The 17,309-nt window shown below is 40.1% G+C and overlaps 1 protein-coding gene across 3 annotated transcripts in view; it reads left to right on the forward strand.

Moving 5' to 3' along the window:
- MAP7D2 (MAP7 domain containing 2) overlaps nt 1–17,309 on the forward strand; it is a 76,650-nt gene that overhangs the window by 35,618 nt on the left and 23,723 nt on the right. For all 3 annotated transcript variants that reach the window (XM_065677321.1, XM_065677322.1, XM_065677323.1), the window contains 3 exons: nt 5,429–5,506; nt 8,677–8,840; nt 15,432–15,546. In XM_065677321.1, the coding sequence (XP_065533393.1) occupies nt 5,429–5,506; nt 8,677–8,840; nt 15,432–15,546 (357 nt within the window). The remainder of the gene's footprint in view (nt 1–5,428; nt 5,507–8,676; nt 8,841–15,431; nt 15,547–17,309) is intronic.

Raw genomic sequence — 17,309 nt, forward strand, 5'->3', positions numbered from 1 at the left:
AAATGTCGCTGTGTTTGGCACCTGAGTCTGTCTTTAATGACTTCATCTATTTAACATCTTCATAACAATCTAGCCATCCTGGTATTTTTTATTAGGCATGATGGAAAAGGTTCCTTTTTCTTTCTGCTGCATTTGAAATCCAGCCTGGCAGTTGTAAAATTAAGTATCTGAAACTGGGAAAATTCCAGTTCTTTATGGGGGTTTTTTGTTTGTTTTGGTTTTGGTTTTGGTTTGTTTTGGGTTTTGTTTTTTGTTTGTTTTGTTTCTGGGGGGGTGGTTTTTTTGCGGGGGGGTTGGTTTTTCTTTTTTGAGTGTAATAGAATAAACAGCTTTTTTTTTTTAATTAAAACCTTTAAACAGAGTTTAAAAAACTTTTAAACAGAGTTTAATTATCAGAAAAGAGAACAATTAGCTAAATCTTACCAAGCACCTCCAAAGCCCTTGCACTATTTCCATATTGACTCTACCTGAAAGCTGCTCAGTGATGTATCATAATTAATATTTAGAAAAGGTGCCTTTTGCCAATAGAAGGTGTCATCCACGTACAGTCACATGCGATTTTATTCCTTACTTCACCTTGGGAGTATAGTCAGTAACTGCAAACTTGAACATAACATTTCTTCATTTAGTAGTACCCAGAGGGAGACAGTGGCAGATGGAGAAAAGTCCTTTATTGTCTCGAAGAACAGTCTCAAGGGAGAGCAAGCAGGTTTTTAGGGAGCAAAACTTTGTTTTTTATCAGTTGAGATTATATTATTTGAAACGACAGAGTTTGCCAGTAGAATGGTGGGTGTAAGTGCAGTGATATTTCAGGCTGAGCTGGTCTTCTGTATAGACCACTTTACCCCATCCTTGCAATGCCACCCTTTGGCAGAACTGCATCCAGACTTGGAATTTTGGCAACACAGCAACATCAGTGTAGATGACATACACTGTGACAAATGTATGAAACTGTTGCACAGTGTCATGTTGAGTGGATGAAGGTCTAAGTGTACTGAGCATGGGTTATGTAGTGATCTTTAAAGGTCTTTTCCAACGTGGTTGATTCTGTGATTCCGTGTAGGACAGTCAAAGGTCTAGGTGTGTTGAACACTGTTCGTAGAGCTGGTCTCACATCCCCAGCTGACTTTCCTTCTGTGTTGTGATGCCTGCTGTCACGGCCTTTGATATCTGTTACATATAAATACATTGTGAAACCAAATACCATGGGATATTATAGAGGATAGAAATTTATGTAGGTTCAACAACAAAGTAAAAAAAAAAAAAAAGGGGGAGGCCTGACCTGCTGGCATTTACTTGTGTGCAAATGCCAGGAGAGGAGCTGGCTGGTCCTTCTGAAATGTGCTCTCAGCTTCCAGTAACGTGATTGTCCTGCTCAAGTACTTGTTTTCTCAGCCCGAGACAGGATATGGATTTCAAAAGACAGCTTGCCTTGTGTTTCATCGGTTCAGGACAACCTTTCTCTCTCTGTCTGGAGCCACCACCAAGACACTTACGGAAGCAATATTTAGAGTGAGTGTGTGTGGACATGTTCTGGCACTGTTTCATCAAACTGAATAGTTTTCCTTTGCCCATCAAAAAGCAGTGATTAACTTTTTAGTTTTTACTTCTGTGAATATTTATTTCAAAGAAACATTGTATTGACGAGTCCTGCAGTGTTAGATGGTGTATTTTGCTGACATTTTGACATCTTCTAAGTTATGCTCTTTTTTGTTAGAAATGCTTGCTGTAACAAAATCCTGGAGGAGTAGCTGGCCCTCTTCAGTCAAAAAGTGAGCCAAATCTCAATAAATTAGCCCAAGAGTTAGATGTGTATCTTGGAGAGTGGGGACTGCTTGGAAAGGGGCTTTTGGGGAAGGCTGGGAGATTGAATAGAAGTAGCAGACGTAGCAGCAATGTGTGTGCATGTGTGCTTCATTACAGTGAAGTCTTTGATGTTGTTACTTGAACAGTTTCCTTATTCTTCTGCAAGTCTGGGAATAGAGGGTTAGTAGCAAGTTTTCTGCCATTGTCTCTTTGTATTCATTTCTCTGGCTGGTAGGAGGCACAACCAGCGTGTGTTTACAACCTGACTTTTAAACACTTCGCTTGCTGCTATGTGCCTTTCTAACAGGGATCAGAGGCTTAGCTGTAAATACTAGGAAGGCTCAGGATAAAGCTGAGTGTACGGAGTATTAACCTGGGGTCATTTGGCACAGTGAAAGCTTTTTCGCTGTAGGGTTTTCGGTTTCAAACGTTGGTGTGCCCTCTGCTGGCAGTCCGTGTAGTGACACAGAAATGGCGTTGGTTATCTTCACGGTTGTTACCTGTGCTTGCTGTTTGCAGTCTGCTATGCCAATTTGAATTCCTGTCATTAATCAAATTTCATACCACAGGTAGCTGCTATTCCCATTATTTTCATCATATATATTGTATGAAAATATGCAGTACATATACTAATTTTGGCCTTAAAAAATTATCCCAAGGTAAAAGTTATTACCCAGGGAATAGTTACTTGTCCTTCAAAGCTATATTCACTGATTTTTGGCAGGTGTGCTGATTTGTGAAGTCAAATTAAGAAATGCTAGAATTGAGGATGTATGTACTATTTTAATGCTCCCCTTGCTGCCTATTTGATGCCTATACTTAGTATATTGTACTAAGTATACTGTAGTATATTTTCCTCCACACAGTTTTTTGCACATTAGTGTATTGCACATGTAATGAGCAACAATTCCGTTATTTGTTGTTTCAGCTGTGACATAGCCAAGTCTGGAGTGTGTTCTCCAAGACCGACTTCAGATTATAGTTCTGTCTACTTTCCAGTTTCAGAAAGAAATGAAGCAACAAGCACTAATCACTTTGAAGCTGGTTCACCTCTTAAGGTTCACTGAATAAGTGAAAAGACCTAAAAGGAAAAAATGCTTAATATATCTGCTAAAGGAGCAAAATAAGGATTGTACAGACTGCTTCAATGCTGATTTTGATACATCCCGATTTCTTAAGTATCTGGCATTACAGCCTTGATCTTTTTTTAATATTACCAGAGTGGTGTTGAGACATCCGAACTCTTGAGAATGCTATCCAGAGTTGATGTGCTATTTTTCAGGTTGGCTATGGCAGTTGTGAGCAAGGCCTGGAGCTTTTAGATCCTTGTCTGCCAGTTGTGTTTACTAAGCAATCAAAGTAGAGATAAGTTTGCTGTAATTTTATTGACAAGCATAATGGGATATGTTTTTTGCCAGTGGGTTTTATAGACAGTTGCTGAAAGCAGGAGAGGGATGCGAGTCAGTGCAGGATTTTGTGAACATAATCCATAGACATAGACTGTCTTGCTGTTCCTATCCCCACCTTGATTTCCATAATTCAGGTTGCACCTCTCCACCTGAGTTATGTCCCTTGCCTCACAAAGCCTTAGCTCCTGCCTGCTTGCTGAGTAGCACTTACTCCAATCAAGGACTTCTGAGTCTCATGCTCTGCCAGCGAGGAGGGGCACAAGAAGCCAGGAGGAAGCAGAGACAGGACACCCAACCCGAGCTAGCCAAAGGGGTATTCCAGCATGTCATGTCTAGTGTATACACTCTTAGCCTTTTTCCAGGCTCCACTTACTCCCAAGCTCAGTCTTCTCTTTTTGAGCTCCAGTCTTGATTTCATCTCCTCTGCAGCTTGTAACCTAAATTGTAGGTTTCGTGCTGGTTTGACTTTCAAATCACTGAAAAACTTTCAATTGGAGCTGTAATGTAACAATGCTGACAACAGGATTCCCCTTCTTGGCTACTTAAAGCAGGCCCCTTCAAAGTAGTTGCAAACTGTCACCATGGTTGCTTTACTGTGCCACCTTTCTCTCCTCCCTGCTTGTCAAGTCTGACAATAAATGGCAGCCAAGTGAACAAACCAGTGGACTAGGACGGAAGTAGGATGAGTCTTCAGTGTTAGATAGGTATGTATTTGACCCACAAATTCTAGTTGTAATTAACCAGATGGGAGCTACAATTGCAATTTTCCAGAGGCCTGACTGCCATCAGGTAGTTGCTATTTGTGTGTGCAGAGGTGGATTAGAAATGGTGTTCGAAGGTGCTGCTTGGGGAAAAAGCAAGCTGTTATTCTAATGGGGGACAGCTGAGACCTGCATTTTTCCCCAGTCACAAGAGAAACATCAAGGCTGGTTTTTAGCCTTCCTACAGGACCATGCCTTTTTACAGAAAGGTGCTTGTCATGCAAAACCTTAACTCCAACAGCCAGGATGCCCTTGGAGAGGAGCCTGCAAGTGTGACTTTTCGGGAAGACAGCCTGGGTTACAGTCTAAGTAACTTTTCAACATCCTATTTATCTGATGAAATTAACAACTGCAGTTCTTAGAGCAGAAGAGAAGGGGATTTAATTATAATTCACTAACTCAGTAGGGAGCACAAGTAATGATTGCAAAGGATGTAAACTGTGCTGTGAGATGCCCTGCCTGTTTGCACTGCAACCCTGTGAAGACCTCAGGAGGTGCTGGAAACAAAGAGAGAAAGGAGTTCACTGGAGGCCCTGCCAGCTGTTTTAAAAGGATATTATCCTCTAGCTGGTCTGTCAAGTCACTAGCTGGTGGCCGGTGAGCTCACATGGGTATTGCAGAAGGTCCACCTATGATCCATCTGGCTGCTTATTACAGGGCACGCAGGCAGGTGACCCCAAGGCATCTCGTGTGTCACGCTCTGCCTGCCTGCCCACCCCTTTCTTAAATTGGGCTTTTTGGTGGCTCATGCTGTGCAAAGAGCTGAGGTGTCTGGATCCAGGTAACATCCTTAGGCAACCTCCTCCCAAACAAGCAACCTGCTTTTAGATGCAAACTTGACAAGGAAACAAAATGTTTCTACCTGGAAAAGAGGGCAGGAGGGCTGTTGTCCGCCTAGCTTCATTCAGCTCTAATTGTTGGCTGTTGAAATGAGCTGCTGGTTTCCTGTGGGGAAGGAAGCTATGGAGCTGTGTTAAGCCATAAATATGAAGGCTGTGACTCCACATAGCATTAGACCATGAGAGCTGCATACCGCTTTTACTGCTTTCCTGGACTTTTTCCTTTTTTTAGTCAAAAACTTTAAAATGAGGTTATTAACAAAGATTAATACATGTTAATTGCATCCTAACTTTTTTTCCAAAGAAGGTTTTAAGTTTTATAAAAGCACTGACAGCATGGTTGTGTGCTCTGAGAAGAGGAGTCAAGCATTTACACTGAGGAACTGTGCTTGGAGTTCATCAGTAGGTAGGAAGGAAGGAAGGAGACTGTGCTCAATATGTGTCCAAACCCCAGCTTGTTAAGTGCAAAATAGTTTTTGTTGTTGGAGTTGTTAAATGCCATAGATACAACTTATTTTTTGTGGACTTTTTGAGTTGTTTTGGATGGTTCTTTAGTTTTACTAACACTTTTTTAATCCTTTTTTTTTTTTTTTTCCCTTCTTTCTGACTTCAGCCTTTGATGGATTTCTGAAAACCAATGAAAGACAAAGACTGGCAAAGGAGAGAAGAGAAGAAAGGGAGAAATACCTCGGTAAGATGGCAGGAGGTGTATGTATTATTTATGCATCTGTGTTAGTAGGCTTAATTTACTAACATGACATTTTTTCTGTTCTGAATTTTAAGAATTGTGTTTTAGTCTGTTGCTAGGCTTTATCACTTACATTATTACTTTTACATTACGTGCAAGATATTGATTGTTAGGATTCTGATTTGTAAAAACACCAAATAAGCCTTGAATAATGCGCAGGACAATATGTAGAACTATTTGGTGAAACAATCTATTAGGTTTTAGCCATGGTAAAAGACCATGGAGTTGTTCAGTACGGTATAAAGCAGGTAATTTTCTGTAGGTTTTTAAATTGTTAATATTTAAAGAAAACTAATAAAATACAAATTTATTTTCTGTATAACATAAGCATTGGTTTCAGAGGCTTTAAAATAGTCAGTTGTGTTTTGTTTTTTTAATCTACTAGTACCTCCAGGGAAATGTTGAGGAAATTGCAATGTATATGTGTGTGTGTATATATAAAACAATTTTTTTAATATATATATATATAAGGAAGGGTGTGAGTGTCCACAGTTAATTTCATATATGTATGAATGAAATTAACTGTTCAACATTGTTTTGGACTTTTCATATATATGTATTTTAAAAATGTTGAACAGCTACCTTAGCTTTTCCTCGTGGTAATAACAAGAAAGGCCAGTAGTACTGTTCTTGATGTCACCTGATAATACATTTCAGAAGGAACTCTCAGTGTTTTATGATTTTGTAAAATTCAAGCTAGGCATATATTTGGAGGAAATGCCAACTGAAAGCCGGTGTGGACACCTGTGGAAAGAATCATAGCAAAATACTGGGTTTCTTGCAGTAAATAACCAAACACACTGTTGACAGTTCCTTGACAAAACATGAGGCTTGAGACCAGTGACAAGACACTTTTTAGTACCTGTGGGCTTGGTAAGCAAGATTCCTTTCGGTAATATGTGAAAAACTGTTGGTGTTTAGTACTTCATCTCTCCAGAAGTTCTGTCTACATGGGACATGCACCAGCCTGAGTTGTAGCTTACCTCTCTTGCAGGCATACTCAGTCTGGACTCTCTCTTCTGTACTCTTGATTAACATTTCTTTGCAGGTTCCCAAGAAAATGACATGATGAGTAAATTGGAAAGGATTTGGATTAAAAAACAGAAGAAAAGATGAGAGGGGAAGCTGAAAGCTGGAGAATCTGGGAGTGGTTGGCCCAGGGGATTTGGAAGGTGTTGGCTGCCCTTCTCTACAGACATCATATGTGCCTTCTGGAAATTTTAGAGTTGTGACTGTTTCTAGAAGCTCTGGGATTTGGGCACAGTTTGTCTGTGGCACCTTTCTTTTAGAAGTTCAGGAAAAAAAGCAGAACAGATCTTTATGCAGCCAGCAGGTACTTTGCAGCAATATAGAATAACCTTTTCACCAAAGCCAAAATTCATTGCTCAGTGGTTTAGTATTCCTAAATTAAGGAACAAGAATTGTGTGTATGTCCATGATGACAGAATGGTTTCCTTCTCTGTCCAGAATCACTTCCAGGTTTCACCTACTTACTCAGAAGGTAATCTTAGCACAAATAATCCGGACACCTCACTTTATTTTTGGGTTTTATCAACTGCAGCATGCTGTTTTCACCTGTTCTACCTGATGTGGCTGGTAGTTGTTAACACTTAGTGACTGGTCACTTGTCTTCCACCATCTCTGATGTAACTCTTTATCTGTTGACAAGTGTGATTCTTCGTGCGTACAAGTCCAGGTGTGCCTGCAACCCTGACGCCCCTCTCATGCTGCCCTGTCCTGGGGCAGGGGGGAATGGGGAATTCTTACAAGACAAAAGGAAAAGACAACATACACAACTGTATTTCTAACAATAATAAGGTAGAAGGTGTTCTATAAAGCAGGTTGGATACAAGGAAGATGTATTTTAGGAGGATCCAGCAACTTTTGGAGAAGGATCTGGTGTTGGAGGCACTCTAGCTTTAAACCAAGGATTTTGAGAGTGGAGTGGGGCTAAGAGGGACTGAAGGTCACAGCTGTGGTTAAAGAGCCCAAGGGCAGGAGCTGAGTGGAAAAAGGCTGATGTGAGCAGAGGGAATTCACATGGCTGGGCAAGAACCTAGGACGGGATGGAAAGGGACTGAGAGACAAGTAGAAGGAAGAAAATTTGCTATACAGGGAAACAGAAACTGAAGAAGCAAACTGAGACTGAATAGGTGTGCAGGATGAAGGACTAGCTCTTGTGTAAACACTGTTAATTCTGGCTTTCCCTTCCTAAGAATGTTCCCAAGTTCTTTAGCCTGGCAACAGTAAGACTATTCCACTTTTAATTCTGGCTATACGTGTGACATTACAGGCTTTTGTGTTTTTAGGCATGCTTACTGAACTCCTCTTCCCTGCCTTTTAATGGAATACACTTGCATGAGAAGCGGATTTTCTTTTTTCTCTTGATTTGTCACGTTAACTTCTACTACTACTTTTCCTGTGCAAACCTGAAGCAGCAGTCCTGTATGTAATGTTACAGTCTGAATTTGTGTAACAGCAAGCTAATGTCTCAAGAAGAAGATTATGACTCCACCAGTTGGAATAAACTGGGCAAACCCTCAATAACAGAAGTAATTTCTTTCCTGCAAACAGGCAGAAGTGAATAACTATGTAGCATCAAATTACAGACAGAGACAGAACGATGCATTTTCAAAGCTTTGTAGAAAATTTAACGTACATTGTTTTTGTGTGTTTATTTTGAAGGCGGCTCCATAAAGGGAAGCACAGTTTTAAAGAAATTCCAAGGGCTTTTGCTTCAACATGTTTAACTGATTCGCTTTAAAAAAAACTACTGGGAACGTGTTATGTTTGAAAAAAGAATTTGGCTTTAAGCTACAGAGGGATTTTGAAACAACCAAAACCTAGTTGTTAATTATTCTGTACACTGTTTTTATATAGGTAAGGGGCACAAACTCACCTTGTGTACCGAAGGCTTCCCTGTTTATTTACTGAGCAAATCACTTAAATTTACTAATCATTCCAGCACTTCTGTGCACTGTATTTTTGACCTTAGTGGACTAAAACTATGTGTACTTGCATTTGTTGTTTATACTGTTGTGTTATGTCATAAAATAATTTTAAAGCAGGAGAAAATTTGCATAAAGTGAAATGCACCTTTTTCTCTGCCTAAGCTGCTAGGGAACAGCAGATACTGGAGAAGGAGAGAAGAGCAAAACTTCAATATGAAAAGCAAATGGAGGAGCGATGGAAAAGATTGGAGGAGCAGAGGCAGAGGGAGGAGCAGAAGAGAGCAGCTGTTGAAGAAAAAAGGAGACAAAAGCTTAAAGAGGAGGAGGTAAGGTCCATTGGGAGATGTATGGCAGAGCAACTCTGTAGGGTAGCATTAGACATGGCTGAATATTGACATGCATTAAATGTTGATTTTCATTTCTTTATTGGCCCAGAGGCATGTGGGCATTACTTTGGGAACCTCAGATGCATGTCACCCCAGCTAGAAGTACTTTACTGCTGCTTGTACATCACAAACACTTTCCAGAGGGTTGTTTTTTTTTTTTTTTGTCTCTTTATTTTTGTCTGATCTCAGACAATAGTCATGTATTTATGCTAACGTATCTGGGACTCTGTCAGATGATAAAACACCAGCTTTCCAGAAGGTAGGTTTTAAAGATGAGTGTTTCCATAAAAGGGAAAGATTTTTCTTAGTATTTTGTTTACTGTCCCTGAAACTGAAGTAATGTTTATGAAAATGTGTTGTTTTGTTTTCCCTCAGTGACATAAAATCAGAAATTCTTACTTCAAGCAGTGAAGAATTTAGGCTTAAAATTCTAGTACAGAACAGAATTACACATACATCTTTTGAAGCGTCTTTGTTCTCTTCTTCTACTCTCCCTGCTGAGATCATTTAAGGTTCTTTTTTGCTCCAGTGAGTCCAATTTCTGATGCAGATCTCTGAATACAGTGTGTGTGTGTCTCTCCACACGACTTTTTGTAGAAAATGCTAGCACTGCTACTGCAACTGATAAAGAATTAATGCTTCTTGGAAAAGAGGGCAGTGGTGTAAAGAGAAGAGCCAAAAGAAGATATTTCTCTAGTTTCTAGATAAAAAGCCTCTCGAAATTTGCAGTTCTTACTCTTCCTTTATGTGTGCCCCTCCATCTTTTGACCAAAATATCTTTGCAAAGGATGAAAAACTCTTCTGCAAGAGATCAAAATAGCATGCTGCTCTCCATGGAACTTTTTTTAAATTGATTTTTCACTTTAACCTGATGAGATTATATCCTGTCATTTGTCTTTTGACTATAACATACTGACTGTGGCTTCTGCATAATAGTTGAGAATGCATTTCTAAATATTTTGTCACGTGGTTTGTTTCAAATTTTGGTCGGAAAAATGGCAAAATCAGAAACAAAGGGTAGGTGTCTCCTTCTGTGGCAACATCAATGACATATTGTGCTCCTTTGGCAGTATTTTCTGCTGTCATAACCTTTTGCGGATAGGCAAGAGTGATCTCCTTTGTTGCGGTTTTAAGGGAAATGGCAAGTACGAAAACGCTGTCCTCAAAATTTGCGTCAGAGCAGGCAGGGAGGGGGAGAGGTGTAGGAAGACTGAGCAACTGCATGCTTTCGCTGCCCATGGTTTGCCTGTGCTGGAGAAGTAAGAACAGGGTTGTCAGACATGAGAGGCTGTGCCAGGTTAGGCCCAAAGCCACTGAACAGTGAGGACCCCACCTCCTGTAGTGGCCTCCTGCACTTGCTGAGAGGTGGATGTAAGGGGCTGAGCATACAGTGATGTTTCTCCCAAGCATCAGCAAACCTGTTGTAGCTCCCCAAAACTCTGTACATGTGATGGGAGACTTCTCTAATGGCGAGAGAAGTGCTATCTCCAAGTGTTTGGTCGTAATACGAATATAACTCCTAGCTCTACTTACTGAGCTGGTCCTTCAAGCTTAAACTGTCCAAAGCAGTTTAAGTTGGGAATCAAGGCAGCCCTGGCCTGGCTTCTTTTCCTTTCCTTTCCTCCTTCTCCTTCTCCCTTAGAACCTGAGAGAATGTTATATGAGCAGGAGGACAGGAGAGAATGCTTGTTTGTTTGGGGATGGATTAGACCTGTTGTGAAATAGAATCCAGGAGTCTCTGAAGGAGGGGAGGGTACACAGGGGAATAATCTGTAGAACAGGGGAAGATGAGGGAAGAAGGAAACTGGGAACAGGAGACATCACCACCTCCTGGCTTCCCTTCTTCCTTTTGTGGTTACTTGTCATTTCCTCATTTCGCAAATTCCACTTGAGTTCAACTAACAGATCTGTCAAGTCCTCTCCGTTCACTCCTTCTCTCCCCCTCAGGTCTTCTGATGAGCACCTCAAATCCTGTATGCATAGTCGCAGTGGAGATCTGAGAAAGAATGGTGATGAGGTTGCAGTTCCCTGAGCACTGCAAGTTACTCACTGCTCATGAGTCATTCTGGACATTTGAGACCTTTACTGGAAGAGCTTTGAACCTGTATTTCCCACACCTGAAGGTGGTGGTGGGGGGGGGGGGTGCCCTGGCCAGTAAGCCAGTACACTTGCTTCCTGGAAAGATTGTTTTGATGCACATGCACTATTTGTTGCATTTGTAAAGAGTATGCACTTAAACATGAGAGTTTAAAAACTCCCAAGATGTTATAGCATTAATTACTTACTATGATTCAAAAGGTAATTAACTTTGACTTATAATACATGGAACTAGTAATTGCTTTCCAAACCTATTTTGGCAACTCATACACTGAGTGGAATTCAGTTGCACAGAAATTTTGCTACAAACTGAAATTTCTGTGCAAGAGGTCTCTCAATTTACTGTGCAGTGGATGTGAGGAGAAGAGTTTAGTCCTCATTACAACACTGGTCCTCTGCTCCCCCCACCATTACTTGCTGCTGCAGCTCCCCACATACCTTTATGTATGGTATATTCATTGTCCTATGTTGTTATTTGCACACATGCTTAATACACACCTGCAATTGTAATTGTTTGAGAGCAGAAATTCTATTCAGAAGGGTAGTTAAATTTAAAATTCTATATTGCTTTTCAGTGTGTTCTTTAAATAGAACATAGCAGAACTCTTTTGTTGCTACGTGGAAGAGCCAATGGATAATACTAGCCAACAGTGGGCTACTTGCATACAGTGCTGATGAATATCTACAGTGAAGAGCAAAGGATGTTTGTGTTTAAGGTATAAGGTAGATTGGCCTATAATTGTTTGCACAAATAATTGTAAGTTGTAGTACTTGTAAAATTAATTTTTGTCTTGTTTTCACACCTGCATTGTATTTTACATAGAAAAAAGGAAAGTACTTCAGTCAAATTACTGGTATCTTCACTATTGGGTTTCGGGTTGGTTGGGGTGTGGTTGGTTGTTGTTTCTTTGGTTTTAATTCAGACAGTGCAAATTTGTGTTCTGTTGCTTAGTCTGATGAAAACCTGGATGCGTAACTATGGATTTTGGAAAGTAACGTGTATATTTTAGATACTAGCAGTAGGTGGCTCTCTCTTTATAGTTTAACTAATTTTTAATTTAACCTACGTGCAAAGCTTGTACGTTAAAGTTTTTTTGCAGAAGCTTCCTGTTTAGTGTGGAGATTATTTGTTTTGTCTATAGCTGTTGAAGTTCCCAAATGAGGATCACATGCATAGTTTGCTATGCTTTTAAGAAAGTACTTCGTTTATAACATAGACAGGAAGGGTTTGCTGATGAAGGAATCCTTTGTCTTGTTCCTGTCTTGGACCTAATTATTCATGTATAAGTTGTTTATGCTGTGCTTCCATGTGTCTTATTGTTTTCTTTGGCTTTTTAGTTTTGTGCTAACTTAATGTTTTTTAAATACCTATCCTTTCTTTGTGAAAGGTGGCCTTCATATTGTTCTTTATCTCAGCCGTATCTGCAGTGTTTAAAGGCATTTAATAATTATGTCCTGTAGTGCTTTAATGAAAGGCTGTTTGCAAATGAAAATGGATGATCCTCTCCACATCATGTAATTGAAGATTTCAACCTCAGATTGTAGGTAGCCTGGGCTTTCAAATGTGTATGAAAAATAATTTAATTTCCTTAATCTATTTCATCGTGCATTTTATTCTTAAAACAGCACTTTCATAGTAGGTGGTATAAGTGTATTCTGTGGTTTGCAAACGACAGAATATTGCTGGTCCTTGCTGCAAGCAGCATTAAAAACAACTCAAATGTAACTCACCTGGATGGTTGAAACTTAACTGCTTTCATCTTGTCTTTTTTGATTAATGTATAATGATATTCATATAGATATGGAAAGAAAGATTCTGTGTAAGTGTGTACTTTAATGAGAGAAATGGGAGGGTGATTTTTCCTTTGAAAAGAGTGTGGGTAGAAAGGTATATTTGGGCAAGATGCATAGCAGAAGAAAGTGATGAAGCAGTCTGCAGAGAAAAACTGGTGATGAAATAGTTGAGGTTTGGAAGGAGTTGAGTACAGAAAAGGGATTCAATCAGAATTACATTAATGCTGGGAGGTGGCAATTTAAAAGCAAAAAGCCAGCACATGCAGGTTTTAAATGTGAAAATTGCATCCTCAAGTAGTAAAAGAAGAAAGACTATAGCAAACTAAATCAGAGGGGTGTGATTTCAGATTCAGAGACTGGAAGGTTGCTTTCTTGTCATGCCCAAGGCATGGACAGAAGTGATAGAGTGTTCAAAACTGTGGGGGTTTTCTGTGCTTTTGCAGAAGAGGCTGTGCTTGTGCTTTGTGCTCCTTCATGCATTTGCTCTGTAGGAGAAAAAGGAGGATGAAAGAGGCAGAGTGTGCATTTGTGTTCCTGGATACTGATGGCACTGACCAGGCAGAAGGGGGTGGGGGAAAAGGGGGGAGTGAGGGTGGGCAAGCAGCTGTCTGTTTTCAAGTGGTCTTTGAATGCTGTTACCTGGCAGAGTGTGAGCTAAAGACATAGGAGGGAGACAAAACTTAAGTGAGAGTTCACAACACATTGAGCGAAAGGTTTTTCTTTCTGGAGATGGCAGCAGAAATTGTAAGAGCAGGTTGGGTCACCTGGCTCAAAGGTAACAGGGACAGGAGAGCTGAGAATGATAGAAAGGGTATGCAAGAACTGCTTTTTTTCACACTTTCTATAGAGGGTAGTGTAATGGAGTTCTTTGTGGTATAAGTTATTTTTAGTAAAATTAAGAGAGCTCTGTTGAAATGGATGGATAACTGGTAGTAGGGTTGGATGAGGTAGAAAAATGAGGCCAGAAACAAATTACTGGAAATCACAGAAGTAGAAGAGGTTCTTCAAAGATGTTGAAGAGACAAAAATATATTGCAGATAATCAGATGATGATGAGAGGGCATCTGCTGCTGTAGAAAGCCATTGACCATAGCCGGAGCCCCAGGAAGTTTACAAGTACATGCATAAAAGTTCCAGCCATGGTAGTTAGTGGGGGTGCCTGATGTTAGGGTCTGATCTGCTGAAGTTGCTCAGAGACAACAGGTTCAACATCAGTACTGAATGAGACATGCTTGAACAAAGACTGAAATTTTGAGGTAGAACATCTTGGGGAAGGAGAATAGTATACCTAGACCAAAGTTATGAATTGGTGAGAGGAAGTAATCTGGCAAAGAAATGCAGGAGAGGTTTGCCATACAGTTGATCTGAGCTACCAAAAGATAGTGGAGACAGAGCAGGGGATTGATAAATACTGAAGTGTATATGATGTAGTCATAGAAGCCTGCAGGATCAACAGTTTGAAGCAGATAGAGCAGGAGCTTTATACTAGACCAGAAGGATGTAGCAAAGGTAGTAAATAGTAGGATCAAAAATACTAATAGGATTGAAAGGTTAAAAACCATTGGGGCAGAAGTTGGAGGCAGCACGAGTAGACTCACCTTTCATGGTAGGGGTAGGGCTGCAGAAATGCCAAGAGGTTGCTAGATGTGAATGAGGTGCTGAGAGGAGGAAGGGAATAGGCTGGTAAGTGATGGAACGGTGGGTAGGGAAGAACCAGGTTTTATCAGCTTGAAAGAAGGAAAAGGTGCAGAGATCAGCACCACAGCAAAAAAAAAAAACACTGAGAAACTAGCAGAAGGAAGCAGGAACTAAACTTGCATGCAGGTCTTTGAGTGAGAGTTAGGAGGTGGTGGAGAAGGGAATAAGGCAACTGTGTAGCTGTTAAGTTAAAGGTAGTTAAAAGCAGGATTTGGGGAGGGAAAGAAATCGTCTTCTTCCCCATCTGAAAATCCTACCTCATCAAGGCCATGGAGAAGAACATGGTTGTGGAGCAGGAAAAAAAGTAAATTTTGGAACAACATAATCTGGGCATGTACAAATAAATACACTAGGGGAGAATAAAATAAATTAGACGCTCTTACATGCCTTGACTGTAAAGAATGTAGTGGAAGAAAGGAGACTTTTTGTAAAAATAAATAAATAAATTAGGCATCCTTGCAAAGTAACCTACTTTGGGTTTGAAGTGATCATTTATCTGCGTGGCTAGGAGGAGCCGCTGGCATTGCAGCAATTTAGCTGTGCTCAGGAAGGGATGGGAAAAAATTCCTGAGGTCTGCATAGACAAGAAGGAGTTAATGCTTGTCGAGCATTATTCTTATACAAATTAAGTCCGGAGCACAGCAGCAGCCTCACCAGCAGGAGCAGATGCTAGGCAGTGATGCAACCTGTGTTATTTACTTAGGCCTCTGTAGTGACCTCAGTGGCTTGCAGACAAAGGATACACATATCTGGAGGTAGGTAGCATGCTGGTACCTTCTTTATTCAAGTCCTTTTTCTTATATTGCAAGCAAGTTTCTGTGATCATCATGTGTGGAGCAACAGGGGAACTGTGTATTTTTAGTATGGTTTCAGGCGGAGGCAAAAAAAGCCCCCAAAGAACTGATTCAGATTTGGTTTCTGGTTTTGCACCAATATAACCAGGAACGTTTAGAAGCCATGATGCGTCGATCCCTTGAACGCAGCCAGCAACTGGAACAGAAGCAGAAGCGATGGTCGTGGGGAGGAGCACTGGCTGCAGGCTCAGGAGGGAGAGACGGTAAGTGAAGCAGGCTGCCTGCATTGCAGATCTCAAGTGCAAAATGCATGAGGTTGTGGAGATAGTAAGGATGATGCATTTTATAGTTAGGGTGGTATTGTAGGGGCTACTGCCCTGGGGCATGAAAAAATGCTTTGTAATTGCTTGTAAAGGTTTCCTCTCCCTAATACTTTCTGGGGAAAAGGGTAACTCCTAACTTCAGGAATGCTGCTCATTCTGATAGAGTAACTAGAATCTGTTTGGAGGATGCTAAATTAAAACTTATGCTCTCTCCCTTATTTTCTTCTCCTGCATTGTCTTCCCATGTACCCAGTTAGCAAATATAATATTCACCAGAGGACTGAGTCTTGACTGAGCCTTGCAAAAGATGATCCTTTTTTTGTCTGGTACTTCTAAAAGCCTGACAGGAAATTCTAGATGACTGTGCAGCATGTGCAGTTTAAAATAGTTTAGTGTTTCCCCCCCGCATACTTTTTGTTGCTGCTCTTCTTGATTTGGTTTCCAAACAAATTCTTTTTACTACATAATCAGTCATGTACTGCTTTTGTATTTCAAAAAGATGCATGTTTTCTTGTTTAAATCGTATCATTTATTTAAATTTGTCAGGTTTGAATAAACTGATGTTATGGGGAAAAAAATTTACATGTTTAGGTAATGATGAAATATGACATATTTAAATGGTGTGTAAATATAATTAAATGGCAAACTCAATTTTACATCAGTTTTCACAGTATGCCATCAAAAAAGCCAGGAAATTATATATGGTAATAAAACAAATCTTTTATACTTTGAGAAGGAAACCAGTTTGTGATGCAGTTTATGCTTAATTTCAGCTCCCTCAATTTATTCAATAATTTCTTTCACCTCTTTTTGCTCTGATTTCTCTGCTGTGTAGGTGAATCAGAAAATACCCCACCCCCTGTTCTAGGTTTAGCTGCCAACACCCTTCCTCCAGACCCTGTGACCTCTACTGCTCCTGCTGATTCCCTCAATGGTATTTCAGAGAATCTCAATACCATCGTGTCTTGTTTATAACTGTTCTAATCACTGTAATCCATCCACTGATCTTGTCCTTCCTAACCACTGTTTTTTTATTATTTCAGTCTGCTACTCTACAGCATTACCCTTACTGTTGTAGACCAAACGTCTTTTTAATTTCCTTTTAATTTTGCCATGGTGGAGCAGTGCGTGCCTCACATTTCAGTACTGTAGAGGCATTTCATGGTTTTCTCACTATCTGTAAACTTCTACTGCTCAGATTTTCATTCCTGTTAATTCTGTGGGTGCTTTGTGTTTGTGTGTGTGTGTGTATGTTTAAATGCACATCTATTTGACAGTTCTAATGGAGATGCACAGGTGCAGGTGCTGTTGGAAAAAAAATTCAGTTGCACAGTAAGAGAAAATGTGTTACCCAAACCATGTTTCATCACAACAGTCTTCCTTTTCCACCTCAAGGGCTTTTTTTCTGCAATATGTTAAGAACAAGCAAGTTTGATTTAAACAGCCATGTTTTCAGCCTCCTTGAAGCAGATTTTGGCCAAGCTGGTATTTGTAACAAATTCAAGTAATTGACCTTGTTTAAGCAATCGTGATGGTTTTTCTTCTTGTTCAGTTGTTTGGTTTAGTTTGGTTGTGGGGTTGTTTTTTTTTTTTTTTTTTTTTGTTTGTTTTGTTTTTTTTATTAATTCCCAGAAAAAGACTTTGAGGTAGATGAGTTCTCCAAAATGAAGAATGGCTTGCATATAGGATTTCTGATTTTGATT

The sequence above is a fragment of the Lathamus discolor genome, chromosome 4 (assembly GCF_037157495.1).
Source record: "Lathamus discolor isolate bLatDis1 chromosome 4, bLatDis1.hap1, whole genome shotgun sequence".
NCBI classification, from domain to species: Eukaryota; Metazoa; Chordata; class Aves; order Psittaciformes; family Psittacidae; genus Lathamus; species Lathamus discolor.